Source organism: Perna viridis, chromosome 6 (assembly GCF_037379345.1).
Source record: "Perna viridis isolate PV_CMFRI_1.1 ecotype Kerala chromosome 6, ASM3737934v1, whole genome shotgun sequence".
Lineage (NCBI taxonomy): Eukaryota > Metazoa > Mollusca > Bivalvia > Mytilida > Mytilidae > Perna > Perna viridis.
The window spans coordinates 17612597-17640582 of record NC_142450.1 but is presented as its reverse complement, the minus strand read 5'-3'; the positions used below and the strand labels follow the sequence as shown (position 1 = coordinate 17640582).

At 32.4% G+C, this 27986-nt stretch overlaps 1 protein-coding gene and 1 pseudogene across 2 annotated transcripts; both read right to left on the bottom strand.

Moving 5' to 3' along the window:
* Positions 1-402: 402 nt before the first annotated feature.
* LOC148613913 (low-density lipoprotein receptor-related protein 2-like) lies at positions 403-16515 on the bottom strand. The gene is made up of 7 exons (XM_088587614.1): positions 16311-16515; positions 14947-15118; positions 13455-13697; positions 12483-12604; positions 2545-2687; positions 1831-1972; positions 403-563 (listed from the first exon to the last, which is right to left on the bottom strand). Exons 1-7 carry the CDS (start codon positions 16360-16362, stop codon positions 436-438), a joined length of 1002 nt encoding a protein of 333 aa, XP_088443740.1. The 5' UTR covers positions 16363-16515; the 3' UTR covers positions 403-435.
* LOC148613914 (uncharacterized) lies at positions 4547-12473 on the bottom strand (annotated as a pseudogene). Its single transcript, XR_015923222.1, has 6 exons — positions 11242-12473; positions 10222-10265; positions 9750-9857; positions 6715-8441; positions 5956-6215; positions 4547-5225 (listed from the first exon to the last, which is right to left on the bottom strand). The product of XR_015923222.1 is annotated as an uncharacterized LOC148613914 (transcript).
* Positions 16516-27986: the final 11471 nt, after the last annotated feature.

The following is a 27986-nucleotide window of genomic DNA, read 5'->3' as shown; positions in this document are numbered from 1 at the left end:
TCGCCATATTGTGATACAATCTCAAGGACAAACAACGTAACACCGACAGGAATACAAATGCGCAACAGATCTAGACTCCAAATAAAAAATGCAACCTTAAATACCTTTAGTAATCAAGGGAAATAAGATTCTATAGGAAATCAAAAGAATGAAATACAGAGACAAAGACCAGAAACGGAAAACAGACACACAAAAAAAATCATAAAATAAGCAAAATAACACATACAAAGTAATAAAAGTAAATGAGCAACACGGATTCAACTAAAAACTGGTAGCATGTACAAGGTGTACCAGTAAGGTAAGCGTCCACTGAAAGTAAATCAAATTAAGTTTTCTTACTTTAGAAATATAAACTGAACCAAATAGGATTGTCTGAATTGAATGATAGGCATTAATCAAATGTACAGGTCATAAAATGACTTTATTCTTGTATATTCATAGTTGGCTGCAAGTGTTGTTATGCTTTGTCCAGTTGTCAGGACATTCACATGTGTATTCATTTAGTGACTTTGATAAACAGAGATGGGAACAACCGCCATTACCTGGACTACATGGATCGTTTCCTAAAATGTAAGAAAAAACAACACAATAAAAATTCCAAATAATAATATCAATCAGAATCACTAACGGTTACATTGCAAACAAGAGCGAAAACATAACGTTAGAAAATACGAATTCATTTTCAAATAAATCCACGAGTGCAATAAATTAAACTAATGACCAAGTACATATGCATTTATCTAATATGGGGTAGGCAATGCCTAAATCAGCGAGCACCGTGAGCTTTACCATACATGTACCGTCTGTGAGACATTACAAAGAGAGGGGGACGACCCCGATGAAAATTGTTGCTTCGCAAACGCAATATTTTTATTTATATTTATCCAGCAAGCAAAATCAATATTTCTATTTCACAATATGTCTTGTTAATTAATGGGGAGTTTTTTTTTCAATAAATGAATAACTTTAACAATTTCCACCAAAATTCAAACCCCATACCCCCTTTCCCCTCGCTTTCAAAATGATCAATATCTTTATAGCACTGTGTAATGCTTTACATTTTTCCCTTAAGGGCATCTCTAGCAACATCCATTTCAGTTTTGGCCTGTCAGATCAATCTGTACAGATACCGGATATATTACAGTTCTCCACGGATGGTGGGAATATTTTACAAATGTAATTTGACGTAAACAAAATTCAGACGACACTGCAAATTCCGAACAAGAAAATGATTGCCTTTCCAATCTTAGAAATGCTATGCTTCGATTTTGATAAAATAATTAATAATTAATAGTTATATCTTTTTTCCGAAGCAGGTTAGGTTCTTGACAACAGCAACAGTGAAACAGCGGAGATACACGTACGTACATTCACGTGGTGTTTCCCGAAGTTTTTATAAACATAATCATTCACTTCTTTAAATAAGTAAAAGAAATTAGAAAAGACTTGAAATCTATCAGAAAAAATGAATCTATTTTTACTGAAACGTAATCTTAAACTTTATTTTTTTTATTTGTTTGACTGAAGGAAATGATGAATTTTCTCCGTAAGGACAGTCATGTTTTGTTACTTCCGGGACATGACTTTTTTTCCTTAGTATATTGGGGAACCTTAAGGGAAATTTAAAAAGTACACGTAGTAACGGTAGAGCTCACACCGCTTCGCGGTGCTCGCTGTTATTTCTTTGTTTATTAAAATTTCATATGTCTACAATCAATGAAGATACAAACTCAGTGATATTTGAAAGCCAGTATTTATATCAAGTCTGTCGACTACATTTTAATGTATGACTGAGGAATATATATATCCATAATCATAGTAAGCATATACCTAGAGGCTGGGCAAAAGGGTGGAATATCTTGTAGTCTCCCCAAACACTATTAGTTTTTTCCTCCGTCAGAGTTTCCGATCTTAAGTCGTACTTTCGAAATACATCTAGGAAATTCTTTGTTTCCAAGAAGTAAATTTTGTTCTTGAAATATATATAGAAATTAGTTTGTAATACATATAAGAAAAACACCCATAAACGATACATGTAAATAAAAAAAGTTACTAGGTTAAATGATATAAAGATTACAATTTTTTGTATCTACACAAACCGCGATCTCCTGAACAACATTCAATGCACAATAATCGATAATGTTAATCGTTTGTTAATGCGATGAGATGTACCATGCATCAATATCAGTGACAGATCTTTCAGTAAACGGTTCATCAAATACTTTCGTAAAAAAATTTGATATGACATGATATGATATGATATGATATGATATGATATGATTCTTGATTGATTGCATTATATTTTCAAAATTATTTTTAAAATACATACGAATACATATATGACAAATCTTTATCCTGGTTTCTGTATCAGATCAGATTCAAAGACAAAAAAACGGAAATCAGTAAAATCATGACGTTATAATCTTTTAAATCAAAGGCATGTATACAGCAGTAATTAAAACGAGAAAATGAATATCTGGCTAAGAATGAATCTTGCAATAATGCAAAAAGACAGTTGCAACTTTTTTTTCTAATGCTTCTTACCTGATATACCTGCAACACTTTAGCGTTATTAACACCCGCAAAATACAATTGGAGCACTTCATGATTATTCGTTCCATTCGTATTTACCAAATTAAAATAGTGAAGGCCTTGTTCATGGTAAACAATTTCTTTATTCTCATAATCTAAAACAAATGTGCACTAAAACATAGTTTGTTTCTGCTCAATGCATTGCTTTTATTAGTGTATTGATGTGTGAATATCGTTGCCGTAAAATATTTCTGTACAATCGACTTTTTCATAATGTCAAAAACAATAAGCATGAGCTCAACATATAAACTAGTGTTTTTGACAACAGAAACTCTTGATTTCAGGAAATAACATAATTACAATTCGCACTGTGTTTACATCCTGCTGCAAAAAGTACGCTTATCACTCCGCCTTGGTAGATAAAAGATAGCGACCTTGCCTCGAATGCGAGGGGTCATAGATTCGAATTGTTGCTTCAAACTGGAAGGTCATAGCTTCTCTATACCAAACACGCGGTTTATCATATAATAGAGTGATTACTGGTTGGTATGGAGTCAGAATAATGTGTCCTAGTAGGGTAGCATGCCTACCCCTGTATACTGTTACTTCTATTGGCTAGCACAATACAGATCTCTCTTATTAAGTATTGAGTATTAAGAGGCTGTCCATGACAAAACCATGCAAAACCGTCCGAAAGTGATCTTGGCAATTACACATGAACATTAGTGCATCTTGTACGACTCCATGAGAAACTCATAATTGCAAAATATTCTTTTTAAATAAAAGATGGCGGAGATATGGCCGCAATTCTGTTTCAACGCTAAATCATGCAAAAGTAGACTGAAAATTAGCTAATAAGCATATTAATGTCTCTTTCTCCTGAACTTTGGACAAATGCCAGGATTTTGCAAAATGTCATTTTAACCACTTTTTAATTGCCTATATTTCCTAAAATAACATTTTTATTCAGATAATCTGTTTATAACAAATAAGATATATCCTAACAATGGTTCATGCTGGGCATTTCACATGTGACAATACCAAACTCATCGAATTAACCATGGTCATGAGAAATTTCAAAAATTCAGTTTTTGACCTACTGGATTTATACTGGTATTTAGTCGATATAAACGCTTTCGTGGTAAAAAAAAAAGTTAAAGGTAAAGAAGGGATAATATTAACCTATAAATATAATGAGGACCCAAAAAAGAGAGTATGGAAAATGCCCTATAGTCTGTCTGTGTGTCCGTCTATAACAAATTGTCTCCAGATGATTTTTTTCCTTGTCTTTCAAGACTAGCTTTAGGAATTTGACATGTGGGAAGACAAGCCAAATGTATTAAGTTCATCTGTGGAACAAACTTTTTATTGCAGATTTAATTCTTCTAGTAATTAATCAAGATATTGCACACTATACATTGTGGTCATAATAATCTCACTCAACAATCATTTTAAATTTTTTTACAATAAACAAGAGGTTGATAAGCAAAGAACATGGAAAGGAGAGCCATGAAACAAAAATGGTATACAAAATATCTAATTCAAAGCATTTCCTGTAATAGGAAGGATAATCAAGGGAATCAAAGTTATAGCGGTAATCAAAAGAATGTAGTCCAGGGACAAAGACCTGACATGGAAAACAGACATACAAAACAAAGAATACAAAGTTACTAAAATCATACATACAAAAAACAAAAGCAAATGACCAACTCGGACTTCACTAAAAACTGCGAGCATGAACCAGGTGCACCGGCAGGGTAAGCGTCCTTTGCTTTTCTAGAAACACCCGCCGAATTGCTCGCCGGGGTAGACAAACTAAGAAAGGAAAACTATGACCCGTTGAATAAATCAGTTTTCATGGTGCAGATTGAAGCTGTAGAATTATGTTGCAGAAAAGTGGAACAGTTGGATGAGATGGCTGACAGACAGTTAAGTTGATTGCAATATAGCCCCTACTCTTATGAGTAATGAAAGTGAATATAAAACGATCTTGCAAAATTAAATCTGACAAAAATATCAAGACATTCTTAAGATATTAATAATGCCCATAACTAAAGATTTATCTGTAGCTGATTAGCTCAAAAATTATATTCAATGTATTTCTGACTGCTTAAATTAAATAGTTATCTCTTGATCTGTTACACACTTCCATATCACTTAATTTCAGATGTTACATGTTGAGCCAACTGCCGCAAGTTTGAATGATATTGCAGTGCTTCTATATCTTCAACTGCTTGTTGCAAATCTACATCTTTTATAGCAGAAATTGCTGTGATTTGGTTTGATGCAGTGCAGTTCTTTCAATCAAAATTTGCAAATAAGCTTCTAAATTGTGATGGGATAAGCCAATCATCACTTTGAAACATTTGAGTCCATTATTAAACCTTGTGCTTTTGAGCTCTTCAGCTACCTCTAAAAAGTGGGTCTTTTCCCTGAAGCTTCACAATGAAGAAAGATGTCTTCAAATACTCCTTCACATTTATGGAAAAAACGTTTCGACGTTTTAGTGCATTTCAGTGCCCAACCTTCATTGAGCGAAGATGTCATGTTGCTGGTTGACTGAATTTGAAACTTTTATTCCCTTTCCACTGTTATACACTTATCAACCCACATTCTTTTTACTGTATCAAACTTATATTCGCCGTTGTTGTAGATATGCTGTCCTTTTGTAGTATGAGCCTCTAATAGATGCACTTAATCATACACATCAAATGTTGCATTTTTATTTTGATCATTTATTTGATCATTGCTGTCGTGACCATGTTCATCATTTCTAGAGTACTGGTCCTCATCAGGTTTTGGTGGATTCAGAGTAACTCTTCCTTTTAATCTAACAAAGGCTCTAAAATCTACAATAGAAACAATATACTCAAAGTCAAGTTGGCAAAGTTTAAATAAAAATAAAAAAATAAACTAAGATTTCCTTTCCTAAAATTAATAATTAGTTTTTAATTAATTTCCTTTTTTCTGCTTGCTGAATATGTCTGAATATCATTTTATATTAAATATTTGATCTTGATATGTGCCTTTTTGTATAATTGATATATAATACAGGAATTAAAAAGTACGGTAGCCTGTTCACCTCGAGTGTAGGAGGTCATGGGTTCAACCCTGGTTGACTCACACCGAAGACTTTAAAACTGGTAGCTATGTAATGTTTTGCCCAAAAGCATGATGTATTAAAGGGGCTTGAGTGGTTACTGGTTAGCTTGGATGCAGAAAATGTGTGCAAGTAGGGTGACATGCCTATCTACAGGTTGTCCTTGCCCAATAAAGAATCGGCTTTAATAAAAGAGGTAGAACTAAATAAAGTCTGGCAGAAGTAAGACAAATTCAATGAAGTGGTTATGAAACCCTGGTACTCAGTACAGTTTAAATAAATAAAAAAAACCTTAAATCGACATAATACTGAAATATCTTTACAATCTGATGAGTTTACCAACATTCCTTCTCCAGTACCATAAGCTCTTCTGAATAAAACTCCATTTCCCAGAAGTGTAACTTTGTTTAGTTTACTTATATTAGGAATTTTAATTTTCATCTTTTGTTCTTGCTGTTGGTCTACTTCTACTACTTCTCCTACTTCTCCTACTGATCCCAACACACCTCTCACTCCATTGTTTGCATGTAATGTATCCCTTACATCACTTGGTAAAATGACACCATGACCTTCTGCACAGTATCTGTAAATAAGTATATAAAATGTAGAAATACAAAGCAAGAATTTCTGTTTCAACAATAAGTTTTAAACAAGAAACATAAGCATATGATATTTAGAATGTAGAAAATGTTTCATGCATAGAGTTTCTGTTTAATCCAAGGAAGTTAAGTTTCAATTAACATTAATGCTACATGCATTTTACCTGCATATATTTGTTCTAGTACTGGTATGGATAAATTGTAATTTTAAAAATTGAAAATTGATAATGTGACATTTGTATAGGTCCAGTTATTAAATTTGGGGATTTTATGGTTTCCTTCGTCTGTCATTGAAGACCAATGGGTATCCTTGAGCTGACATTCTATATCCCGGTAGGGTTGTAGTTAGTTTGAAATATTCAACATGTATCTATTCTCCTTATATGCATTATAAGTTGTATAAACATTTACAAAAACTTCTATAATATTACTTTTTTGTTAAGCACTAAAATTAATTTTTTACCAAAAAAAAAATAAACATGCCTAAGAATATGCATCTTGCAGTGAGAGATTTTGGCGTCACATATGTCTTTGCCTGATTGGGTCTCACTAAACATGCTAAAGTTCTATTCAATGATCCTTACAGGTGATTCAGTATTAGATGGATGAAGGATATCAGAGAAGAAGAATGATACCATCCTGCATTGTCACTTTTCAGATATATTTCCGATACAGCTGGTAAATGGCAATGTATGTTGTGACATAAATCGTTCACTATATGGGCCACACTAAAACATCTTTGTGTACCATTTTGAAGAATATGAACAAACGTTAATACATCAAACTTAGTGTTTGTGGCAATATCTGAAGTCTGGTCATTATCAAATTATACTATGACACAAGATACGTGCCAGCTGATCCCTTTTTTCGAAAAAGTCTACTTGTGTCTCTGTGCCTAATTGGAACCAACTTCATCGCCCAATCAACTACCATAAGGGCTTGATTCGGTTTTAGTTGAGATAGTTTATCTTGCCAGGCCTGCTCTTGGTGGACTGTTCTTATACAATGATTTCCAAGCTGAAATGTTTGAGGCAGCTAAATCAATTTCATACGTGATTTCTTCCTGTATGTCAACAGGAACCACATCTTTAATTGAATCATATCACTGTATGATTTCTCCTTCTAACTTTTTCACTAATCATTACAAGTTTCATCATGTATGTGATCACATTGGGCTCTGTAAAATGCATTCCTGGAATCACGCAGAGTATATGTAGAGCAATGATCAATACAGTTTGATGAAGTATGAATGTGGCTTTTAATTTCAAATTTCAAATGTTGGTTAGCATGGGACAGCACATGCTTCAGATGTTCTACATTTTCAGTATTCCACCCAAACATTTCCAATTTGTTTACAACCTTCAACATCATTTCCATTCCTCTCATGCCTTCTGATATTATGTTATCTAGACCAAACATGTTTTTCTTTTGTGAGGCAACAAACACCTTAAGAATGTTTAATAACGTTGCTCTACCAAAGCAAAATCTTGAGTCTGCACAGTAACTTATGTATGTTGCTATCAGTCTTGATGCTATTATAGCTCTAACAATCTTGGGAACTTTTATTTCAATTTCAGTGGATAATTCAATGACTTTCATTCATAACCTACAGCTTGATGGTAAATAGGGATAGAAATAAAATATATGAAATGGACTAGTTTTGGTATAGTAAGTCTAATCTTAAAGATCTTAGGTGGAGTTATTAGTTGGCCTGGTGATGTAATGGCAACATGTCTACGTGCAGCATCAATTCTAAAAACTGTAAAACCAGGTATCATTTCTAAGAGTTGTTTCTTTGAAACCGTGGTGGCAAATAGAGATAATATTTGTATTTATGTACTTCTGTCATCTTGTTGCAAGTAAGCTTGCATCAAAGGTTTGGTCATCATATCTGGATTAGTACAATTGCTATCCGAATCTGACAGTATTCTGTTTAATGCAGACTTTAATACAGGTCCTGATTGTCCAGGCGTCACATGTTCTGTGATCAGCTGAAATGATTCTATTTCAACTTTCACGTAGAATGATTTAGAGCTTTTTTGATACATCTTCCCCAGACATTCTAAACTGATGGGTCAATGAAGGAAAAGTTCTGTTTGATAGAATGGACATGGCTCTGTTGAATCTGTCTTTATATTATATAACGTCTTCCTCCCAATCTGAATGAGAAATGGCAATTGATTGGTCCGTTTCTTGGCTACCTTCAATTTCTGCAATGGAAACACAAAAAATGATTAACACATACATAATTTGAAAACATGTTCAAGTCAATTTCAGGAGTACAAATATTTTCTTACAGGATGGAGCAGTTACTAACATGGAGTTGCATACATTGTCAAGCTAGGCATACCCCTACTCATACAGGAAATTGATACTGAACAGGAAACCAAAATCATTTTCAATGTATTCCCCATCTATATGAAGCCACACACAAACTCAATCCATAAACATGGATAACCAGATTTGCAAGGTATTACGACTCAAATAAACACAGAAAAAAGTCTAAACAAACTCTAGCGTTTCCAAAAACTCAAAATTAGCATTTCAATTTCCCTCTTCACAAATGGCTTAAATTGCAATACAATTTTAAGCAACATCATAATTCTGTCTTATTTATAAATAAAATGTTGGGATAGTAGGCATTTTAGCATTAACCAGAGGATCATTTACAATTTATTTAAAAAAAAACAGCCAAGGTTAAGTGACGTTTAAAATAGTAAACCGTGTATCATTTTTTTTTCACGATAATGATTTCAATGAAAATAATGAAATACATATTTCTAGAAAAACAGAGGTGTTTCTAGAAAAGCAGAGGACGCTTACCCTACCGGTGCACCTGGTCCATGCTCCCAGTTTTAGTGGAGTCTGAGTTGCTCATTTACTTCTGTTACTTTGTATGTATAATTTTAGTTACTTTATGTTCTTTGTTGTGTATGTCTGTTTTGTCTATGTCTGGTCTTTGTCCCTGAATTACATTCTTTACCGCTATAATCTTGGTTCCCTTGATTACTCTTTGCAGTTATAGAATATATAAGCAAAGTTAAAACTGTTGATAAATATTTTGCCGGTCTAAACAAGATAACTGTGAGCAATAGCCCCTGCTTTCTATCATTATAAAGTAAAATAAACAAAGTCCTCATGAAACATGAAATTGTTCTGAGTTTTTTTTTTTTAATAACGCCCCTATATGGCATACAAATGTACCTGAAACCTGTGACAGAAAAGCATTGTTACAGATGCACGGACAAACAACAAGAGTTAAAAAGATATTTAAAAGACCTACTTTTTTTATCTTTATCAAATATGCCTATGGTCAACATAAAACATGACAGGGAGCAGAACACAAAACTGAAATTCTATGGGGACTTATTTTTTAGGTTTTTTAACAACACTAATCTTAGTGGCACATTTAATTTGTGTTTAATTTTCCTTGAATGATAGATATAAAAAGAATGCCAACTAGAACCGACAGACACATTTCTTCCTTGTTTTCGTAAATATCACACATGTACATATACCTTCATTTTGCTGGTTCTCAAAAATTAGGTTGTTTTCTACTCCTGTTTGATCTTCTACTGATTGAACTTCATCCCTGTGTTGTAATGGAACATAAGCATTGAAGTTGTCTAGAAAAGAAGGTACAAATTTGCAGCTTTTTTAAAAACGTTTTATCATGAGTGAAATTTATCCTAAAATAACAACTCACAATTCCTCATCATCAAAACATAAAAAACACAAAGCGAGTTTGAAATTAAATAAAGCAAGGTGATATATGTATTTGGTGATATTGAACTTTTAAGACTTACGAAATAATTTTTATCTATGATGCAAATAAAAAATTAGAACAATAAAAAGTAACCAGTCAGTGTAAGAGTAATGACAAACATAACCCGGAAAGTGAGGCAATATAAATGTACTGCAATTGAGATACAAAATGCAATGTTTTGTGTACAGTATCAACCAGTTCTGTAAAATATGAGTACAACTTACCACTTGATACAGAGAGAAAATAAACAGGCTCAATATAGCCTGGCCTGACATGGATTTTTCACTTCTGACGCCTGTGCCTCTGTTAATCAACTACAAAATATGTGAATAAATTTCCTTGAAACATATTATCTGGCATGTCTCATCTGAAAATTCTGAAAGATGGCAAATTCTAGCAGTGCTTGCACACCTAGTTATGTTTTCTCTATTTTACTATTACTAGTGAAGAAAGAGGTCACAGAATGGTATTTACTCATACATTAATCTGATGTTTTATGTCCTCAGTCAGGCCGTATTGGACTTCTGCATTGCCTAAGCCCACTACAGCTATCCTCTGCCAATATGTCTATGAACGTAATATGGGACCAATATGAAAAATAAAAATAATTCTATAATCCTATGGTAAAATGCTAATCAAGTAAGATACATTTTACATTCAATTTAATTTCAAAGTTCTACATCGTGATGAGTCAGATGACAAAACATAATTTTGAGAACTGGTACAAAAATATGTTTCTGGATAAATTATACACATTTTATTTCTACAAATTTTGAGTTCCAAGTACACATATAAATTGTAATGTAATGACATCACATGTATAAACGCTACATGTAACATACCTATATCCGTCTATAAGCCATTTGAAAGTTTATATGAAGAACAGTATTTCTTCCTGCATTATGTATATATACCTGAAAATATTTAAAAAATTGGCATGAATAACCGTTTTAATGTAGTTGAAGACAATTTTGGGAAATGTTATTGCAATGTTTTTACAACCAGGATTTTTCATAGCTTGATAGATTTAACATTATAATGAATTTGTAAAAAAATGTCAATATAACTTTCTACTGACAGTTTACAATATAACTCTTAATAATGATGACTTACCAGCTCCAATTTGGATACACTTTCTCTGATTTAGCCATATTTCCTTACACCAATGAGGCTGTATTCATCTGTCAACCTGAGACTTGCTGCCTTTGATATGCAAAGGGGAATGACAACTTCATTGGAGGCGCCTCCAATATATTCCCAGTGCATCCCTATGCTTTTGGCATATCGGTAAGTGTTACCATCAATATTAAAAAGTCCACTTCTGTATAAGATCAGAATAACCTCTGGTAAACTAGTACTAGTCTTTCCACCAAGACTGGCAAGAGAAGTCAGGTGAACAAATGTGTCCTTGTTGCACTCATATATGTAAGATAGAAAACTGCTATAATCATTGTAACGGAAAGAATCATCACCAAAAGCACACTCATTCATTTCGCTTCATTTTGATATCCAGTGTTTCAGGTTTAAGCGCTTGACAATATATAAACATTGGGATGAAATAGTACTAGGGATGGAAACGATCAATAATGTGTATCTTGGACAATTCTGAACAGAAATCTTTCGTCCCTTTCCTAATTATATGTTTCTTCTCGTTGTTCAAACAAATTTACACTTCTTTGACTTTATATTAGGTTATAAGCACAATTTACATTTTAGTAAAGGAGAGAATTATTCAATATGATACGACGAGCTAGAAAGGGAAATGACAAAAATAGAATTTTTGGCGAAATTTGCCTCTTTTTGAAGTTAGAATTAAATATGAAAATATCAAATGCCCAGCATCAACTTTTGAGGAAAAGTAAAATCAACAATGATAAATGTAGAAATTTAGAAGGCAATTTTAAAGTGTTATTTTAGCTTCAATTAACCTCCGGGAAAGCAATTTCAAAATTAGTAAATTCATCAAGCATTTTTCATAAACTTGGCATTGAGCCAATTTAGGCCTAAGCCCTTTAAAACGGTATTCATTTGCACCTATTTATTCAAATCAACCTCTTGAAAAAAGATTAGTGCCCTTTAGCACCTCACTTTGATTTTATTTGTGATTGAAGTCTAAATTTGGACCCGTAAAATGCATTAAAATTAGATATCTAACCTTAGTATCTTTTAATAGCTGTTACTATAAATAGATCAACATTTGACCAGAAACAAATACATTTTTATGCATTTCAAATGACCCCCTTCCACCTTGGTAAGAGTTTTTTAAGAAACTCAAAAATGACTTTCGGACGAATTTTTAAATTTTGCATGGTTTTCGCATAGACGACCTCTTAAACTGGTATAAAGTTGGGAAAGTTCCAATGGTTAATTGTTCTCGGTCTGCGATGCCTTAATATCTGCCATAGGACGTTAAACCATAATTATTATATATCAATTATGCATTTGCTACAATGAACATTCTTTTATATGTGTACTTTTTTTATACCTATTGCCATGTACGGTTCGATTTGGTAGAGGCTGAAAATTGGGTTATACAAAACAGTCTGTATATTAGTACCGTCCAATCCAATTCTGTCTATACCTTTGTCAGTAAAATAATAAATGCATCTGTAAAAGAATATATCAGTACGCATAAACTTCGTTTGATATTAGGCAAACAATGTTCCTCCATAAATTGCAATTACAATGTATTTGAATAAAAATCTCCAAGCGTTATTTTTGTTTGTTGATTTAAGCACACAGTTTAGCGGATAATTTGTGCGGGATGTACATTTTGGCGTATTTTTGCAGTGTATAAGAACGCATATTTAAATTTAACGTAATGTATGCTGGGCTTAAGTATGTGTGAACCACTAAGAATCTGCTTACATTATTTACGCCATACCTTTTGTTTAGTTTTTTTGCCAAACTTTTATTTGACTACAATAAGTTCACGTTCTTTTATTTTAGAATCCTGTAGATTGTTATTCGCATTTGTATTGTTTAACAATATTTGTATGTTATAGTGTACAATGTAATGTAGATGCGTTTTTATTTTTTGTTTCAAGTAAATTACGGTGTAATCAATTATCAATATTGTAGTGTACTTTATAGGAAATTGAAGGACTTTACATTTTGTAAGAGTCTAACTTAGTCTTGAAAGCTAAATGATGATTGACCTATTGAGGCAAATTAAATTTATGTTTGAATTCTGTCAAACATAGAGCTTTTTTTTTAATTTGCTGCTTCTAAATGTCTCGAATTTTTAGCAAAAAGTGCCAATTATGTTAGAAACTTTAGAAAGACTCAAATTACAAAACCGGAAACCCTTTGGACTGAAGAATGTGCTCGGTTTAGGTTGGTGTTCGATTTACTCGGGTTCAAAATATATTTAAACTGATATGAAGGGTTAAGAAAAGTGTGTTGCATGTTTTTGGATTATTCAGGGTTCTGTTTAGCCAGGTGTATTTAAACTTACTTGTCAAACGGGTTGACATAAATGCGTCTCATGATTGATTTCCCTATATTCAGTGCTCCCAATGTCTTTTGTATTCTACTCGAAAGATCCATAACATGAAGTGTATAGTTCTTCAGCACATCAACCCAGTAAAGCTTGTTATGAACCCAGTCTATGGCCCATTGAGAAAAGTATCTGAAATCTGTACCATCTTCTAATACTACTTCAGCATTACCTTGCATACCAAATTCTCGAAACTTTATCCTTAAAGATACAAAATTGTTTTCATAATGTATTCATTAATATGGTAATTCTGGTTATATGTACGTTATGAAATTTTGTTTATCATTCTTATTTGCTGACAAAAGATACATATTAACAATATTTTCATTTTAATGTTTCAGACAATTTTAATATTTGTTTACTTAAATTTTCTATTTTAATTTAAGGAATATGTATACTGTCCTAAATATTTATTGACTATATCATTTTAAAATTTGCACAGGAAACGTTTTGCGACGTGGACACAAGGTCCATCAATAACCACTCTTATACACAATGATTGATTATTTATTTATTCATTGTTCTAAGTTTTATTATTTCCTGTTATTTTCAGAGAATTTTTAAAATAATTATCAATCCCTAATAATGACATGTTTATATAACATTGTATTATTATTATTCTCATTGATATTTCTTTATGACTAAAGGCAAAACCTATTAACTGGGAATATTCGCGCCGTCTTTTTTTTTCTTTTCGTTCTTGTTTGCAGTAAAAAAAAGTTTTTGCCAGTTGCAGGAAGACAAGAACCGATAGACAGATTTTTCTATGTGTACTATAGGCGAGCCTGTGATACCACAACTGTCCAGAACCCCCTTGGTTATTTACGTTTACGTGTAAGAGTGGATCAGATGTTGGAATGTCTGGTGAAAACTGGTAATTGTAATGTTAAAATGGCCGATATAAATTCCTAAATCCAATTACCAACACTAATTGTTATGAAATGGCAGCGCGTCAACTAAGAAAGTTCGAATTAGCTCTTTGAGTGTAGCCCAAAAACGCCAATCAAACTTTTTAAACTGAACGAGCGCGTGCACCATCAGCTGCGTTTAATCCAATTATCTAATGGATGATAATTGCTATTATATCACATTAATGATAAAGACGTTTTCAAGTCTAGTTTTTCTTATTTTTTCTCAAATTCTAACTGTGTTAGGTACCAATTCGCATAAATTTAAACACTGGCAGGGGTATAGGTGATTCAATGTGCATAATTCGCCATTGCAGAATGCAGATTTTCTTAAACAAGTACACCAATCAAATAAACAATTTAGACTTTAAATGTGGCCTGTTACTGTTTCTGAGTAATCGGGTTGGTTTTTTTGACGTATAAAAAATTGCCAAATTATATCACATTATTGGTAAAGACGTTTTCAAGTCTAGTTTTTCTTTCTGTTTCTAAAATAAACACACAAAATATATATATATATATAACGATTGCTACTAATAAACCTGTAAATCTTAGAATCCTCTTTTGACAAGTAAACAAAGTTCCGTTTCCAATCATAGTCGACTGCAACATAAGCACCAGAGTCGTTAGGGAATGTAATATGATGTTTGGTCCTAGTAACGGCATCAAGATAGTTAATTGCATTGTGTTCTAAAGTCAGAAGTGGTGGTTTATCTGAAAACAGATGTAATAAACGTTTTGTTTTGTTTTTGTTTTTGTTTTTGTTTTCAGTTTTGTATTGTTTTTGTTTTGTTTCTTCAAAGCGGTCCGAAATTGACTTCGATAATATACAGTCATTGAACCGATCCGTGCAACGATTTGACGGATCTATGACCGTTGACTGATTCATCGCTGACGGATCGATGATCGATGACCAATCTGATCGCAGTTTTGTTAGAAATTTATGTAAAATGACGTAAGATCTGTTTTAAAGAAAATAAATGTAAAATAAAAGTATAAACTAATGTTAATTTAAATTTATTTCATTATGTAAATATTTATAAAATTGACAAAGAAAACAACAAAAACCGTAAAATACATTGACCGCTCTCTGGTCACGTGATGCGATCACCAGTTAAAAAGATTGGTTTGACGGATCGATGACTGACCGGAAACTGATCGGTGATGGAAGACCGATCGCAATTTTTGTCGCACGGATCGGTTCAGGTACTGTAACTTTGTAGTGAAGAGTCTACCCAAAACAAGAGATAATTATCATTTCGACATTTCTAAAACAGTCAGATGGGTATGAAAAGGAAGAATATAATACCAATTAACGGTTATTTTGAAGGTAATGGATGGACAAACATTTTGTTTTTAGTAAACTAGTCATATATAAAGGTTTGTTTAATATTTATTCAATACTTAATAAATTCATTAAAAAAAAATCACACATTGTATCGATAAGTGATAAAAGAATATCCTTCGCTGCGTTTAATTTTGCACTTGAAACCTAGTTCTATATAATATCGGCTTGGGATAATATTCACCAGCATAAAAGCAATTCACCTATATTATTAAAGGTAATTAAACGGGCGATTCCATAAATATAGTTTAAAAAGTAGCAACAACCAAGACAGAAATAAGCAAAAACAAACAAACAAACAAAAAAAAACAGGCGAATAAACTGTCATGCAGCAAAGAGAACTTAAATTACTTTCAATAACAAGTAATAAATTCATTAAATACTAGGTCCAACTGGATTGTTCCGGACGGAGAAGCAATTCCTTCTTCCAATGCCGGCAAGATATCCGCCGGAATGACTTCTTTTCGAGTTTGTGTGTATGTGTGACAGAAAACAACTGAAAACGATAAATATACTAAACTTGGAAGGGACCAACATGCTCCATGATAAGAAAAGACTTACCTTTAAAACTAGCTTGAGATAAAAGTAACCGTAGAACAAAATTTGTAAACATGTTGAACTTTGTTTTACAAAACAAATACTATCTGCAACAATGTTGTGATTTATACAACCAAACTATGGCTATGTTGCAAGTACTCCTGGCCGGCCTATTAGGCGTAAAGTTTTTTTTTCTATCAATCGACCATACTTGAATAAATGAATTACCATAGATATTTCGCTTATTTGTGTGTAATAATTTACTTATTAGAAATAATAAGCGTTTCTGACATTTTAACGAATGTTTCTAACGAAAAGTTCTCACGATCTATAAAAGTTCAAAGTATTTAACAAATGAAACCTACTTGGATTAATTGGTTCAATTATTACTATCATAATCCAATTTTGTTATCATATTTGTCATCGTTTATGTCTGCCTATTCATGACATGGAAACACCCATACAATTGCTTTGCTTATTAAACTATAATAGATATTATAGACAGAATCAAAAAGTAATTTATTAATAAAATAACGCATAACATTATCTCCAAACAAAGAAAGCTAACTCATAAATAACATTTATAATTGTTGATGGTACGAATTGTCAACAAATGAAGCTTATAGAGCACATGAACCGAATACTAGCATTTGTTTAGGCTAACATACATTTAGAAAATATTCATAATAAAATTAAATGGACCACCAATCACTTTACGACCATTTGAAATCAACATGCAAACAAAATAATAATCATAGCCTACATAAATTGATTAAGTTTAGATTTTGTATTAAAAAGCAAACTTCAATGAATATCCAGACGAAATGCATTTGTTATCATTGTGCACTTAATAGTTGCATGACATAAGCCTCATAGTTAGAAATAGTAGCTGCCAGCCAGTCCAAGATTGGCTATTTTGTGGCAGGTCTGCTATCGCCAGTCCGAGATTGGCTATTTTGTGGCAGGTCTGCTATCGGCAGCCCGAGATTGGCTATTTTGTGGCAGGTCTGCTATCGCCAGTCCGAGATTGGCTATTTTGTGGCAGGTCTGCTATCGGCAGCCCGAGATTGGCTATTTTGTGGCAGGTCTGCTATCGGCAGCCCGAGATTGGCTGATCTGCTAATTTTAGCAAAAACATTATATAGCTATATGATAAACATATTGAAAAATTGAATTCAGGACTGACTGGAATTTGAATGAGTTTCCTAACATGCATAGGCGGTCTCTTTTTTAGCAAAGAAGGCTTTAAACTACCTCGTATATCGGTTTTTGGGGTCGTGCAGACTTTTCAACTAGTACCATTGCAGTTATGTCTTTAACATTCTATATATGATTGGTATTTTTGTAGTAGAACACATGCGACGGTACTCAAGTTGGTTAAATATAGTAGTTCTCCCATGAACTACTTTTTTTTAAATATCACACAGTGCTTATTGCTTTACTTTAAAATATATTATTTGTAATTTCAATCTGAAAAAAGTTTGGGATTTGACTATACAAAGTTTTTTTTCTAAAATCTAATTGCATGCAAGACCGAAAATAGGCTTCATGTACTAGGCATCTTCTACAGCAGGCTTAAAAATGAGCTTAATTGTATACTTGACGTCAGCTTAAAAAAACATCAAAATATATTTTTAAAGGCTAACAGATGTGTTTATTGACATCTACTTATGTTTAAAATGTTGGCTAGATATGACAGACTTCAAATTACGAAATGATTTTAAGTTAATCATCCGAATTCTTCCACTTCGTAAATTTGAATGGCAATATTTAAAAAGTCAAAATCAGCCATTATCTTTATAGATTTATACTACGGAGATAATGTTTATGTTATGTGATTTGTCTAAAAGCCAATGTTTCCAGCATTGATCTCGATATCTTCAAACTTCATAGAAGTATTTCCTGTTGGTCAACTACGGACCCTACGATAACGGACACATACGGACGTTTGGAAAAAAAACTGCATTATTTCGTTTTAATTTTTGAAAGTGAAAAAAAACTAAAAATGGTGAAAATGAAGATTAATGTAGACGTAGACGTAAACCAAGTTCATAAACAACGTAGCACTGCTATAAGTTATCAATTGGTCATACAAAACAATAGCTGAAAATGTTCCAAATTATACATTCAACAGTACTGGCACTGGTACAGAACGCGTTCCTTTCACACTTTACCTCAATCTATTTTTAATACCATAACTCCTTGACACTTGTGAAAAATGACATAAAAACCCTAACCCCCTCTTTTTTAAGGAGACATGTTTACTTTTAGGCAAATATGTGTGAATAATTAATGAATACATTCAAAACGATAATCCAGTAAATTTATTGAGCGGCAGAGTAATGCATAGCGCATATTTTTTTTCCACTGGAGAATCCAAGTAATTCCAAAAAGGTGGCACTGACTGCCTTTTTGGTAGGCCCACTCAATTTTCCAGTAGTGTTCCTATAAAATCAAACAGGTTTTTTCCATAACAGAGGGAGTTACATCCTTTGGATCTTCTTATGTTTTCCAACTCTGACAGCCAAACACTAGCAAAAGTCTTACGACACATCAGCTTCATGTGATAAAGGAGAGGAAAGAAAAAATAATGCAAGAGATCCATTGGACAAAAAATATTTGACAAAACAAATATAAACTTGATCCTTTGCCTTAAGCCTCACTTAAAATATTCACTGTAATTATATAATATTGAGATAAATTTGTAGAAAATTTAAATTGCAGAAGAAGCGACTGCTTTTAATACTACTTGGAAAATTGTTGTGGTTCTGTACATGTATCTGAAATTATAAAGAACTCAGTCTTAGTTTCAATAATTCATGAATACTCATCCGGTTACTTTGAATCCAATTTCACAGTTTTCATATGTAATTCACCGAAATGATTTCAAGTCACATTGGATATTTTTTACTTAAACACAAAGTTTAAGATTTGAAAATAATATATTACACATTTACATTCAATAATTTGTGAAAAATAAAAAAGAGTGACTAGGCCAAAATAAAAACAAAAATAAATATCCTAAATATCATCCCTTCCCGATCCACTTTTTCACTCTGCATATATATATATAATAAGTCTGTTCAAAGCATATGGGTGTCTCAAATACACTATATAGGTCCGCAATATTATATTCTATCTCAGTCCGGAGTTGATTTCAGGGGTTAAGACTTGAAATTGTAAGAAATAAAGCACCAAAATGGGGTGAAAACAAGCGTTTTCCTGATACTTGGACAAGAATTTTACTATAAGTAATTGGATCATATTGATATATAAAAGTTGCCATTATACTAAAGAAAAGCTGGGTTATAATTTGATGTACAGATTTGATCCTTTTAGGAATTATATTACTAAACTCCTTGAAGATCAAAATTTGAAACAGTAGTGCGTGAAATCTTCATTTGTTTTGAAGTCTAGAACTTATTTTTTTTGTAGCAATGATAGAATATTAATTACCTGGCTTAAGCATTTTTACTGCATGCTTCTGGAAAATATTTTAATTGATATAAAAGGAGTAATATATGGACTATATTATGTGAATTATTCTGAAGTAGTAGGAAAGTTTCTGACATACTGGTAAAATAAGGTATTTGATCTTAAAGAAATTTATTACAAAATTACTGCACATGTAAACCGCTATTTGTGTGGTTTTACAGAGTGCTTGAATAAATTATTGGTATGAGGAATTAAGTAGCTGTCTTTGTAAGAATCATGCAAAATCTGAACAATGTGATATACCCTAAACAAGGCTACATATTTTATTATTTTTGAAGTTAAGTTATTTTATGGGTCTATATTATGAAATATGTAATTATTCATTCAAATCTGCCTGCTCTTAGGAGATAATCAACATTGAAAATCCAGAAGATTCTATTGTTTTTGAGCGTCATTTACAGGGTTATATCACTTAATTTTGAAATCTACAGTGCATTCTATACAATTTTTATCTCCTAAGAGCACGGGTTATATGACATTTCAAACAAAATATCAAAAATAAAAATATATAGGCTTTAAACGCATGAATCACATTTTGCATGATCCTTAGCTGGAGTACTACTTAAATGTAATAATAAAGTTTCCAAATGAAAGTTCTGATATGTGATTTGCCTCCCTCAAGTTTCAAAAAGATTTTCATTGCAATTTCAGGTAAAAGATGTACTGAAAACAGTACTTGATGGAAAAGATGGAGAAAACAAGACCGCCAAAGGTACCTAAGCAGCCCAATGACTTTGGCTGGAACAATTTGTAATATTATTATGTTCACCATATTTATGAAGCGAGAGAATATATTTTTTTAGTTCTAACATTAACAATTCTTCTTTCTTATACACCTCTGTCCTTTAAGCTCCTCTGAAACAGGTTAATGGTATATAAAAAGGCACCATATGTAGTTGTGCGTAAAAGTGTTAAAATTTCGAACACGGGTACAAATTTAAAACGGCCACAGTTTAACATCCGAAAAAAGTTTTAAAAATCGTATAAAGCGAGTCGTTCTGATTGGCCACCATTTAAAAATGACCGCCAGTCGAAAACTTAATTTTTTTTAAATATCATAGAACTGTAGAAACTGATCATGGGAACCTTTGTGATAATGGGAGTGTAAACAATCAGAAGTTGAATGATTTTGAAAGAGGTATGTTGATGACTACCATTTATGGTATGCGTATGAAATCTCTACCTGCATTCACGCCCGCCATACAGCAAGCCTTGAAGGCGAAACAGAGTGTTGTACTATAATGTACTGCGGTAAAAACAATGAAGCAACTTGAGTTCGGTAATTTATAGACAACATTTCTTTTTTTCAAACCCAAGTACTTATACAGTACATTTTCATTTCCTGAAAAAGTCAAATTCATACATGTACTCATGTACATAAAAATTGTCATTATACAGGTACAATGTACAATTTTATAAAAAAAAAAAAATTCACAACACTTATGGGTGCAAAGATTGATTGTTTGTTGGGATTTAACGCCCGAGCAGCAATATCTCAGCTATATTCAGGCGATATGGGTGCAAAGAAATACCATGTGTATATCCCTATATCCTTATTAACATTACAAGCAATAAAAAAATCAAAATTACTTGTAGAGTGCCTTGACATGTCTTCATGTTTTTAAAGAACATGACAGAAAACATTATTCTTTTAATCAGGAATATCAGTTGTATTTTTGTCTATGAAGAAATATGCCTCATTTTATCAGGGTTCTTAGTATTCAGCATAGTAATTGAAACCATTTCCAATAAAAAGAAATAATAGATGTACAAATGCCACATAATTTATTTTTAGCATCCAAATGCAACTAGTAGATGATGAAGTCACAGTCACAAAACAAATTGTGGTCTATCGTAGGACATGATAGACACAACTTTTTATATTATGAAAAACGAGGTGTTACATGTATTCTTAAAATTGTAGAGGTCTATATTTTCATGGTAATTAGTTGCATGTCTAGATAAGCATATTTTGATTTAGTCATTGTACCGTCATTCTTATATCCAGAGGTTTATCTTTATTGTGATTTTAAGCGGTTTTCTATAGGAAAGGTGATGGAGTACGGTATCATGTTACCCATGTAGGATGTTGTTCTAAGTAGTCAAAGTTTTTGATTTATTGGAAATTGGTGCTAAGTTGGTGTTGAATTGGTGCTGAATTGAGGTCAGTTATGTAAGTTATGATAATTAAAATAGTTGGTGCATAGTTGGTGTAAAATTGGTGTTGAAAGGTATATAAGGGCTTTGATTTTCAGTTTAAAAAATGGATTGGAGATTGCAATTAAATAGTGGAATAAAATGGGATAGGTGGCCAAAAAGAAGAGATTTTTTCACAGTTGGCGAGATAGGTAAATCGGCCAAATCTACACAGCCACTCGTGGGACAGTAACACTATTGAATCAGTGATATTGCAATTGTGATGTTAATTTTATGTGATACAAGACACTGTGGTATAAAGCAACATATGAGATACTATTCATGCATGAATTATGTGTTTATTCTTTTATGAATGTATTTATATTTCAATTGAATTATAGTTGCTTATTTAAGAAATCAAACTTAAATGGTAAATTGTTATATTATACTAATGGTTCACATCTTTCCTCCCGTGATACTTTGATAAAATGTTAGATATTGTTACAAGAAAGAAAACATTTTAAGACAATTATCGATGAGTTATCATTGAATCTTCAATTGTCATGTATTTTTATTGCACGTACTTTCATTACTTTCATTCATTCTACCTTTCTATTGTTAAATATTTGACATTTTCATTACTTTCATTCATTCTACCTTTCTATTGTTAAATATTTGACATTCTTTAATTATAGCATTTTCATCTCTAATGTTTTCAATTTGTTCATTTAAAAGGAATGAGTTGCCTAATATTTCAAACATATTTGCAAAAATCAGTTTAGCTGAAGATACCAAGAAAAATAAAGAGTGTAAAGATTCAACAGGAATAAAAAGAATTTATTCTAAGGGGAAAGACTAGACAGGGAAAATAGATACACAATAAAGAACATGATATATATCAAATAATATGACAAAGAAACAAAAGTAAATGAGAAATTCAGACGCAGGCAAAAACTGAAAACATGGACCATGTGCAGTGAAAGATAAAACATTCTCTGCTAGAGTTAAGTAACTCCTAAGGCAGTTATTCAAACGAAAAATCAAAAAAGTTATAACAATTTATTTCATGTACAAATATGAACATGTACATTACATAAATGGAACTCCTGCTAAATATAAAAAAACAACTCTAATTTGCAGTGACAGTATTTTAAACAAAAGCACTGACCATTTTCCTCTCGAAGGGGGAGGGGGCAGGATTTTTTGTGCAGACGATTCCATACTCTGGTACTTGGAATTACACTGAGGTTGTACACCCACATGAAATTGAAACCGATCTTGATAGACAATAATATTTACAGTCAGGGCATGTTTTACTATGGACAGTTTGAGAGATACAGTTGCGATCACGTCTAACCTCTCTTAAATTCTGTCAGAATCTGTCAGGATTTCTGTTCTACGACAGCAGATAGAACAGATATCCAGACAGGGTCTGACAGAAGCTGCCCTGGGCCAGGACACATTTTGCCCTATTCCCTCACAGATCCTGACAGAAATTGTCCTGGGTCGAGACAAAGAAAATACGAAAAGCTTTTTTAAACTGTCATACCCCTGGACAGTTCCTGACACTAAATCTTTCTATTGTGCGTGACGTAATTTAGAACAGAAACTTCGCGATTAATAAATGAAACTGTGTGACTAAAGTAAATTAGCTAACCCGATTAGGAAACAAATCTTGATTTCAAAATGAATTTCCTGTTATATAGAGAGAGCTCTTCGTGATCATCATCCCACAATTACTCGATCGTTGTTCATGTTCCAATTTCAGTCGATCATCGTACGATCTATCATCGTTCAAAAATTATCATTGTTTACGTGCTTTTAGATGTTTGGTAATTCTCACGAAGTTCAAGATTGACAAAGTACTTTTTGAGTGAAAACTACTTTTAATAACATAAGGGTCACAAATCATTCTACAAATGTTAAAATTGACAATTTTAGTATTAAATGGGTGACTTATACCTAAATATTTCGGTCGAAATTCTTCAAAATGCCACTTTTAGCAAACGAATATAAGTATGAACACTTCCAATTTCCATATATGATCTTTTCTGTAGAAAACATAGAAATTGAAAATGTTAGTTTCATATTAGTGACTGTGACATCTTTATTTCAGCAAAATGTACGAGTGCAAACAGTTTTATTTTTAATAAGGGTCTAAAACTATTGACTAAAATGCTTAGTTTTTCAATACAACTATCATGTGGGTGACTCTGACATATATTTCTGTCAAAATTGTCATAATCCAACATATGTATGAGTGCCCACGCTTTTAATTTCTATGAGGGTCTAAAATTAATAACTAAAATGCTATTTTCTTTCAATATAACTATCATATAGTGGTTGTGACACATCAATTTGAGCCAAAATTCTTTTGAAAATGTCATACTCTTGCAAAATGTATGAGTACATGCACTTTTTGTTTCCATGATGGTCTAAAATTAATGATTAAAATGCCAATTTTTTTAAATATAAATATCATGTGGTGGCTGCGCCATATTAGTTTGAGTCAAAATTCTTTAAAATTGTCATATTCTTGCATAAATTATAAGTGCGCATACTTTTAATTTGCTTGAGGGTCTAAAATTGTTGACTGAAATGCTAATTTTTTCAATGTAAGTGGTGGCTGCGCCACATTAGTTTGAGTAAAAAAATACTTAAAAATGTCATATTCTTGTAAAATATATGAGTGGGCACAGTTTTAATTTGCTTGACGGCATAAAATTAATGACTAAAATGATAAATTTTTCAATATCTCTCATAAAGTGGCTGTAACATATAACTTTGTATCAAAATTCTTCAAAAATGTCATATTCTTGCAAAATGTATGAGTGCGAGCACAGTTTATTAGCTTGAGGGCATAAAATTAATGACTAAAATGCTATTTTTTTTCAATATAATTATCATGTGGTGGCTGCAGCATATAAATTTGTGTCAAAATTCTTAAAAACTGTCATATTCTTGCAAAATGTATGAGTACATGTACATTTTATTTTCATGAGGGTCTAAAATTAACGACTAAAATGCTAAATTTTTCATTATAACTATCATGTGGTGGTAGCGACACATTTTTTTTTAGTAAAAATTATTTTAAAATGTCATATTTTTGCAAAATGTATGAGTGCGAGCACATTTTATTTGCTTGGGGGTCTACAATTAATGACTAAAATGCTATTTTTTTCAATATAATTATCATGTGGTGGATGCCACTCATTTAATTTGGAAAAATATCTCATTTTCTAGAATTTGGTTTGAAATATAGGTACAACAACAATCAACGACAACCTTATATGGACAATTTTAACATTTTTAAGAATGATTTTAGAAATTCATTCACAAGTTTTACATATAGTTTTAGTTTTCAGAATAGTGTGGATGATTAATGCTCATGCAGCTCGGAGTGGCGATAATACAAATGTAAACAATGCAAATATCGAGTGATTTCGGTAATTCTCGAACTCGTCGGCGAGATTCTAAAATCAATATTGATTGCACAAAAAGTTTTGCAACATAATGCATTATATGTGTTTGATAAAATATTTACTTTACTTTTTCATTCGGAATGGGGAAAGGCATTTGACGACGGGAAATAAGTCGATGCAACGGGGAATGGAGCAATGGGGAATGGGGCTATAGGGAATATGGTAAGCGCAATGGGGGATGGGGTTATGGCGAATGGGGCATGGGGCAATGGGACATGTTATTTTGAGTCAAATCTCTTTAAAAAATGTCATATTTTTGCAAAATGTATAAGTGCGCACACTTTGAATTTCCTTGAGAGTCTAACATTATTGACTAAAATGCTATTTTTTGTAATGTTACTACCTTATGGGTGACTGCTACTAATATATTTCAGTCAAAATTCTTCAAAAATGTGTGTATACATAGTCAAAATTCTTCAAAATGTCATATTCTTTCAAAGTGTACGAGTATGAACACTTTAAAGTTCCATAAAGGTTTAAAAATTCTGTATTAACTGTTTAAAATTGTCAAAATATATAGGTACTCTGTATCATACCGGTGCTTAGATCTGCAACCAAAAAGAATTGAGTCTAAATTCTTTAAAGTCAGGAGCGTAGCAAGTACGGCAGGCAATAATTTTTGTTGGTACTGCATGCCATAGATGAAAAAATTGAAAAAAAATAAAGCTTAAACTTAGCAAGGCTTCCTTGCCGTCGTATGAATGTGTATTGGGGTACTACGCCTTTTTTAGGTAATCACGTACTTGTACTGTATGAACTTCGGCCAGAGAAGGTGACAAGGTGTTTCGTGGGTCAGAACAGTTTCTGACAGTTTAGAACTGTTCTATGACAGCGAATCCTAACAGGATCGAAGAGAGGTTAGAAGTGATCGCAACTGTATGTAGACTGCTTAATATACAGTATATGCAATTTTTTTCACTGCCCCATTTACTATGGGATTAGACTTGTACAAGATAACACAGCCACCAAAACAAGTGTTCAATTATCAGACCAGGTATTTCAATACAGGTTGCCACACTTGAATGATGTACGTGTACATTTTGTACATCCATGAAGGTCTGATATGTTTTTACGATGCCATTTTTAAAACAGGCTCAATCTGTAAATAAGAAAAAATAGCTTAAATAAAAGCTGGCTCCCCAACTTATAATAAATTCAGGCGGTTGGTTTATTCAGTGTTGACCTAAATGTACACGTGCTACAGTCCCTGTATGGGATAAACTTCTCACTTGCCCCATACCCCATTGCCCCATTCCCCATTCGCCATAGCCCCATCCCCATTGCCCCATTCCACATTGCCCCATGCCCCATTCGCCATAGCCCCATCCCCCATTGCGCTTACCATATTCCCTATAGCCTCATTCCCCATTGCTCCATTCCCCGTTGCATCGACTTATTTCCCGTCGTCAAATGCCTTTCCCCATTCCGAATGAAAAAGTAAAGTAAATTTTTTATCAAACACATATAATGCACTATGTTGCAAAACTTTTTTGTGCAATCAATATTGATTTTAGAATCTCGCCGACGAGTTCGAGAATTACCGAAATCACTCGATATTTGCATTGTTTACATTTGTATTATCGCCACTCCGAGCTGCATGAGCAATAATCATCCACACTATTCTTAAACCTAAAACTATATGTAAAACTTGTGAATGAATTTGATTTCTAAAATCATTCTTAAAAATGTTAAAATTGTCCATATAAGGTTGTCGTTGATTGTTATTGCACCTATATTTCAAACCAAAATCTAGAAAATGAGATATTTTTTGCAAATTAAATGAGTGCGAACACTTAGAATTATCTTAATGGCCTTAAATAATTCTTTAAACTGTTAAAATTGTTAAAATAAACATCATATGTGTGGCTGTGATACATTTATTTCAATAAAATTTCTCAAAAATGACGTATTTTTTGCAGATTGTAAGGGTGTGAACAATTTTAATTTCAATACTGGTCAAAATTTGTTGTTAAAATAATAAAAATGGCAATATTAGTATCCGATTGGTGGTTGTGACACATATATTTCAGTCAGAAAACTTCAAAAAGTCATATTTTTGCAAAGTGTACGTGTGGGAACAGTTGAAATAAACCTATTAGTCTAAAATTATAGTAAACAATGTTTAAATTGTCTATATCATTATTATGTTGATGGCTGTGATACATATATTTCTGACCGAATTCTTGAGATTTTTTTTTCAAATTAAATGAGTGCACACACTTAAAAATATCCTTAATTGTCTTATATTATTGTTTTATATGTTAAAATTGTCAAAAAGTGTCATGTTTGAGGCTTTAACACATTAAGTAGCACTCCAGCTAAGGATCATGCAAAATGTGATTCATGGGTGAAAAGCCTACATATTTTTATTTTTGATATTTTGTTTGAAATGTCATAGTAAACAGAAATAAACATGTGTTTTTTCATATAACCTGTGATCTTAGGAGATATAAATTATATAGAATGCACTGTAGATTTCAAAATTAAGGGAGATAACTCTGTAAATGTGCTCAAATACAATAGAATCTACTGTATTTTCAATGTCGAATATCTTCTAAGAGCAGGCAGATTTGAATGAATAATTACA

What these genes read in the sequence shown, in the direction of transcription:
- LOC148613913 (XM_088587614.1), bottom strand. Translation starts at nt 16,362, where the DNA reads ATGTTTACAAATTTTGTTCTACGGTTACTTTTATCTCAAGCTAGTTTT. An exon ending in ATCTCAAGCTAGTTTTAAAG is followed by an intron (nt 15,119 to 16,310) that starts GTAAGTCTTTTC and finishes ATCTGTTTTCAG; the next exon opens with ATAAACCACCACTTCTGACT. An exon ending in GAGGATTCTAAGATTTACAG is followed by an intron (nt 13,698 to 14,946) that starts GTTTATTAGTAG and finishes TGTATCTTTAAG; the next exon opens with GATAAAGTTTCGAGAATTTG.